The 7467-nt window shown below is 38.8% G+C and overlaps 1 protein-coding gene across 4 annotated transcripts in view; it reads right to left on the bottom strand.

Moving 5' to 3' along the window:
- Positions 1 to 7467, bottom strand: part of acsf2 (acyl-CoA synthetase family member 2) — a 181656-nt gene that overhangs the window by 87321 nt on the left and 86868 nt on the right. For all 4 annotated transcript variants that reach the window (XR_006315206.1, XM_043714578.1, XM_043714576.1 and 1 more), the window contains one exon: positions 4810 to 4886. Coding sequence is in view for 3 of the 4 variants with exons in the window: in XM_043714578.1 (XP_043570513.1) it covers positions 4810 to 4886 (77 nt within the window). In the remaining variant the exon portion in view is untranslated. The remainder of the gene's footprint in view (positions 1 to 4809; positions 4887 to 7467) is intronic.

Here is a 7467-nt window from a genome sequence, read left to right as displayed (position 1 = left end):
GTGTACAACCTATGATCTTTGGCCCCCTCCCAGTATTCCAGCCTTCGCCGTTCAGGCACCATGCTGTATTTATATTTCTTACTGGATGATATCATCTATATGCTTGGGAAATTTGCCTCATTGTGGCTGGATCCTATTTTGAAACATTGAGATCAATTATTATCAGCAACGTATAATAACTTCAGATCAACAGGAGTAGTGATTTAAACAACTGATGCTGAAGGGTTGGTGTACATGACTATAAGATCCACAAATACCATTTTGGCCATTCCTTATGTCCGGCTAATTACATGCAGCATTATATCAATTGTTATATCATTGACAGACTCTCATTTATGGATACTAGGTATCCCTTTTCACTGAACTTCAATCTGATGAATCCTGCACCCAAGCAAATTTACGTAAAGTCAAAGAAAAAAATCATCACAGAACAACGGAAAAACAGAGAATGGCTTCAAGTTGTTGCTGTGTCTTCAAAGTGAATGGAAAAGAATATGATACTAAAGATATATCAGCAGCTCCCAAACCCATGAACCTGAAGGGCACCAAAGATAAGCAAACACCACCCTACTAGTCCCCCTCCAAAACATATTGTATGCTGTCTTGGAACTATATCACCATTATTCACTGGTGCTGGGTTAAACTCCAGCAGTCTGGCTGTACCAACATGGACAACAGCAGTTCAAGGTGACTTATCACTATCTTTCAAGAGCAACATAGGAAGGATGATGAATATTAGCTATGCCATTGATATTCACCCAAGAATGAAGATAAAATATTGCAACAGTCGAATTGAATGAGCAGCCAGTGCAGTAACTGAGAATGAAAACATTCAATACCAGTATACCACCCTCCGAATCCTACATTAAAATATAAATATGGACTGAACCTGTCCTGGGCATCTCTAATATTGCCTACCCTCTGGAGTAACTCATCAGCATCCTGGTAGAACAACTTGCAGGTAGTTATGAGCTGAAAGTTCATGAGCACACTGCCTTTAACTAGCTCACGACCAGACATCCATCCTCCCCTTTGCAGTTATAATATAATTTAGAAGGTTCACAATTATCTTTTTAAAAAAGAAACCCTTATTGATGAGGGAAGTACCATGGAGAAGCACAGCGATTTTAATCTCAAGGTGTGTCGCATGCTGCGAGGGGTTGCTATAATATTTCATCTTCATGCTGTATATAAAATGTTAGTAGAACCTCAGTGCAGGTCACTCTTAACATAGCCCAAGAGAGATTATGGGCCTTAAAAGGATGTCTCGGGAGTAATTTCTGCTGCCAAGCTGATATTCTCATCTCCAGTAAGTGTGAATTGCTGAGCAACTCTTCTGCACTTTACTTGCTGCATCTATCAATAAAAACATATTTTCATATCACTTGGAAGGGATCTTCTCATGCTTTATTTATCAATAGTTTCCTCTAATGTTTTTGTCTTGAAAGTATTAAGTCCTATTGGGACTGGCATACCAGCAAGTGACTGATAGTCTTCATAAGATGAGAAGCTAGTTTTAGTTACATAGTTGACCAGCTTGGTGAATGGGTGGAGGAAGAGAAAGGAGCGTCACAATCCAACCTTCACCTCAACTTGTTGTCCACTAATATTTGCAATGGTTAATGACCAACAGCTACCTTGATCTTATCCTTCATCCCAGGGATAACAGAGTCAATTGTCACCACCAAATTATTGCCTGGCTCTGACTAGTTACTTTGGTATGGATTTGTATGATTCCTTTCCCAAACAATTGGTGAAAGTGGCATTGGGGTAAACGAATGCAACAGATTTAGTTCAGATTTAAATGAAGGTCTAGTTTTGACCATTTCCAATCTACATTTTGTCCAAAGGAATTAAAAATGAAGCAGCCCACAGGTCAGCCACTTGAATAGGCTGCCGGATCCTGACTGGCAATAAAGGATGCCCCAAATCATTGTTGATATTTCAGCCTAAATAAATTCGAAGTCTTGTTTTGTTGCATGTTTGGTATCACACTTGCTTTCTGTTTTCATGACTTGGCCGCATATTCCCATCCACAGGTTCATTTTGTTACATTACAAATCAAGAGTACAACTTGGCTATGAATATGATTGGGTCAAAAAGGACCTGCTTGTCTCTCAAGACTGACCCACACACAATGGTGCTTGAAACATCCTGACTAAGCACTAGGTATACTGTAAACTTATCTCAGGCAAAAAAAAAACAGCAAAACCAAGTCAATAAGGTAAAGATACTCTGGACTAGGCTTTTGAACACCCCACCTGCCAACAGGGGACATCATATGAGGAGGTCACATGATCAAGACTGTCCTAGAAAGACTCCAGCCTCCTCTAAAATTCCAACCTCTGCTTCTGTCAGGAACCTGTCTGCTCCCTCCTGAAAGTGAAGCAGACACTGCCCATCACAGCAGCCAGGGTACATTCCAGTGGCTCACTACTTCCTGGGAATAGATGATCTGCCTGATATTCCATCTATTCTTCTGAATGCACATATGAAACTTGTCAATCTGTAAACTAGAATAATCCATCAAGTTTACTCTGAATTGGTTATGTCCACCCAAGTGACCATTGGGCAGTTTAAACCCATGTGAATGCCTTTGCTTCTAGCAGTTACTCCTGTATCACATTGAGTCAGAAACTGCAACAATATTATTTATTTTTAAATATATCCGTACTAACTTAAATATCAGACTGCCCCCTTGCATGCCAACCTGTAAACCCTCTTTCAGATTTCATTCCGATTCAGACCCTGATCACCAACCTCATTAGAGATAGCACTAACCTCACCAGAAAGGCACTGAAAAGTATATTACTGAGCCAAAAGTGCACAATCTAGTCAGAAGCAATACATTTAAAAGCTCCATCACATGGAACCGATAAAGATTTCAACAATACAAAACTTTGCCAGCAAATTTATACAATTATTGAAAATTTGTATCTTGTGTTCAAACGTATTGTTGTCCTTCAAGTAAAGCATTGCCTCATCTTTGAATTAAAAAAAACTCTCCCATCTCAGTGTTTGGCATTGCTAAAGCTAATGTCAAATAAAAGAATAGAAGTAGGCTATTTCATTCCTTGAGGCAGTTCCACCATTCAATAAGACCATGGCTGGTCAGATTGTAGCCTTTTCTGATACCCCACTATGACCCTTGACTCCCTTGTGGACCAAGGCTCCATCTGACTGAGCCTTGAATATACTTAAAGACTGAACCCCTACTGCGCCTTGGAGTAGGAGAATTCCATAGATTAACTAAACTCAGAGAAGAAATGGGAGACCAATTACTTTGAAACATTGATCCCTAGTTCTAGTGTCACTTACAAGCGAAAATATCCTTTCAGAAGATTATGTGTTTCAATCAGATCAACTCTTATTCTTCTTGACTCCAGTGAATATAAGCATGACTAGCTCAACCTTTCTTCATAAAACAACCTTGTGAATGTTTTCTAAACTGTATATAATGCAAAAATACCTCCTGTTAAATAAGAAGATCACCATCAAGCTGTAACAAGACTTGTATACTTATATATTCCATCTCCCTTGCAATAAACCCCAACATTCTAATTGCCTTCCCAATTACTTGTTGTACCTGCATATTAACTTCTTGTGATTCATGTTCAAAGGCATCTGGGTCCCTCTATACTGCAGAATTCTGCAATGTTTTTCAAGTTAAAAATACTCAACCTTTCAATTTATGCTGCTCAAGTGGCTAATTTCACGTTTTTGCCGCAAGATGCAAGAGTAAGAAAGTAGCAGACCCTTTGGGACAGGTCAGGTTCAAGTTCCAGACATGTGTCTTAGTTATTTTTAAATAACATGTTATGACATATATCTGGTGCAGATGGGACTTGAGCCATTGAGATTCGTAGATGTTGTAGCTCAGAGGCAAGGGACACTACCGCTGTGCCACAAGAACACCAGTCATGTGTCATTTGTGTCTGAACCATCTGATTTAATTTATTTTTATATATGGCATTGTCGACTTCTGTCCACTCACTTAACCTTTCTATGCACCTTTGCAGTCTCTGTATCATTCCCACAACTTACTTTCCTACCTATCTTTATACCGTCAACAGATGTTGCTACTCATGAGCTTCCAATTTCCTTCAATATTCAAGGCAAGCGATTTCAACTGAAAGCTCATTATTTACACAAATATCACACTTTAACATGAATAATTAAGGCAAAACCAGCTTGATCGGCTCTTCCAAATCATTAAACAAAGAATGATCAAGATGCCAAACTTCTCAACTCAACATATAAATCCTCAGAAGCAGTCAGGATTGATGCATTCAAATTAGACCAATTCTTTCCAGAGAATATTTTGGGATACAGTACATCAGAAATTTGAGACATGACATGGAGTGAGTTTAGTGAGATTGGGAAGAGCACTGACTTTGTACCTATGCTTCCCAGACTCTTCATCAATGAGATTTTGCCCATCTAATATTTGGATCTGTTGAAGACCAATTGTTTTGATAACTCGACATCCCTATTATCATTGAATTGTGTGATTACCAGGTTGGTAGATGGAGCTTGGTCTTTTTTCATCCAGCAAACCCAATGTTCAAAGTTACGTTTAAGCAATTGACAATTCTCTGAGGTAATGGAAAAATATCATGATTACTATCATCAGAAAACAATCAGCAGCATCTCTGAAATGTACATTATGGGAAACCCCAGGCACAGTTCAGAAATTTGGGTGAGAAATGGGAATCAATCAACCTACGATGTCCACCTAAATTAAACAAACTACATCACTAACCAACCTTTGTAGAAAATACATGGGAACATAATTTGAAAGGTACTCACAACAAATTCAGTGATGTTCATTTCACTTTGGATTTTCCTGGCCACTTCAACAGGACATGAAGCACCAGCAACGATTGCTGTTGAGGGAACAGGAAAATAGGTGAACAGTAAGATGAGGCTAAAATAGATCGAAACAAACAAGGAAAAGTCATTCCTCATTCATTATCACCTCTGCAAAACTCATCTTATTATAGCAAAGCTCAGATTTGAAGAGATACTAAATCCTGAATCAAACTTGGAATTTCAGAAACATAACAAGAAAATTTACCTTTCTGTTCTGCTAATCAGTTGTAATAAAATTCACTATCCATAAATCTTCAAACATGGTAAAGATTGTTATGAAATTCATGGTTTGCAAGGCCAGTGACAGAAGAACGTTCTGGCTATTAGCAGAACAAATGATTTGTCCAATGATGTGTTGGATGCACTAATCATGTTTTCAGGGCTTGTACTTTCAGGGTCAGATCCAAACTGAAAATAAAACTGAAGATTCAGGTCTCTGGGGCAGGAGTTTCCAACTTATGGGTAACTACCCCAAGTGGAGTCATGGTATGAAATGTCGAGATTGCTTTGTTGCTTACCCGTTTAGAACTGAAGCCTTTATTTCATATTAGCTCACCTCATTCTTGTTCTCAAAATGTATCGCTTCATACTGCTCCATAATAAACTTCCCAGTATTACTCATCATTCCACTAGCCTATCATTATTCTCCTCATAGATCACAATACAGCTGTCTCAAACTATCAGTCAGTACCCTCTAACATCCTGTGTTACAACACTACTGATGTTAATCCAGCTTCTTCACACTTTTTCAATAATTGCTCTCATCATATTGCCCTGTATTTTTGGCTGTATCTTCGTGCATGTTTTTCTAGTTCCCTCATAATGCTACACAACAACTCACTTCTTTAAATGAAAAATATGTAAATTAGTTGAAGAAAACGGAGAGAAAACAGTTGATGTGTTTATTTGAGATTATTTGAAATGAAGAGTGCCTGATATTGTGCTTGTCAAACACACATTGTACAATGAGAAACAGCTCCTGATTATGTAAAACATTGGACACATACTTGAAGTAGAATATGTGCAATGAGATTCTGTTAGCATCCTCAGACCAGTTAGACAAGAGTAACCTTCATAGTTATCAATGAAAACCTATTCCGATTTCCTTAGCAACCCCCACCATTTTGAATTCATCTAGAACTCACTACAACTGGGTGTCAATGGTTAACTGAAGAGACTTCTCCTGCTCAATACAACAGGATACTTTGGCCTTTTACTCTATGATATTTTCCATTTCTGTCAATAGCCACTTGGTTGCCATGGGGGATATTGTGGTCTACTGCTTTTCTTTTATTGTGAAAGACTTTTATTCTTTACAAAATTATAAAATTACAAAATAAAACAATCTGAGAGTATAACAACATAAACAATAAACTATCTACTACTCTACAAAACTAATTTTAAAAAGCTACCCATACTACAATTCAATAAATAATTAAACAAAATAAAATAAATTAAATTAAAATAAGTTACACCACTCAGCACAACCCCACCAAAGCTCCCCATCATTGGAAGCATCAGTTGGCATACCCATATTTATTCGGGATTCTTCCTCTGAGGGCACCCAGCCCATCAGACCCAGGTCTCGTGGCTAAACAAAGGCCCTAGTTAATACACCTGACAAGTCTGCTTCTATATAGTTAAGAAAGTGCCGCCACATCTTATTAAAAAATTCCGTTTTCTGGTGCAAGATACTTGTAAGGAAGTCTAGGGGAGCACGTTCCATAATTAACCTACGCCACCCCGATACGCCCAGAGGACTTTCCAAGATCCAACTCATCAGAATGTTCTTTCTTGTGCAATATTTAAGAATATTACACAGCTTTTTCCCATGCTTATTTAATGAAGGCAGATTCAACAGGTCCAAGAGAAGAGATACCGATTTACTTTGATTTCTGTTCCCAGAGCCCCCTCCAAAACACTTGCTATAGCACCCCCAGTACTAGAAAAGCTTGTGGCATAACCACAAACAATGGGTGAGAGTGTCAATACCTATTTTGCACTTGGGACAGATTGGAGATGCTCACTTTTTAAATTTTGCAAGGTGCTTTGGGGTCAAATAGAGCCTGTGAAGAACCTTCAGCTGCATAGCCTGTGTACTATTACAAATCGAGATCCTTCTTACAATCTCTCAAATGTCTTCCCATACCTCTGATGAGATCTCCACTCTCAATTCTTGTGCCCAGACCCTGCAGAGCCGTTCAGTATCTTTCGAGGCAGCACCTCCCAGTAAATGGTAATCGAGAGAGTACCTGTAGTCTGAAGCACTCTCCTCTCTACCTCAGACCTATAAGGATCAACTAATAGTGTGGTCTTTTTCTGGATAAAGTCCCTGACCTGAAAATAATGCAAGAGGTCCCTGCTGGACAATTCAAATTTGTGGCTCAACTAATCAAAGGGCATCATGACCTCCCCCTCAAGTAAGTTTCCCAGACAGACACTCCTCTGGATGCCCATAACCTAAACCCAGAATCCATCAACCCTGGCCAAATTCCTGCCATTCCTACTATGGAGGTGAAAAAGGTGGTTTTATATAAACTGCCCTCAATTTCTCACATCATTCTCCATACTTTAACTGTGTTAATGATAATCGGG

The sequence above is a fragment of the Chiloscyllium plagiosum genome, chromosome 24, assembly GCF_004010195.1.
Source record: "Chiloscyllium plagiosum isolate BGI_BamShark_2017 chromosome 24, ASM401019v2, whole genome shotgun sequence".
Taxonomy (NCBI): domain Eukaryota; kingdom Metazoa; phylum Chordata; class Chondrichthyes; order Orectolobiformes; family Hemiscylliidae; genus Chiloscyllium; species Chiloscyllium plagiosum.
Note: the sequence above shows the minus strand (reverse complement) of the source record. Positions and strands in the feature narration are given on the sequence as shown.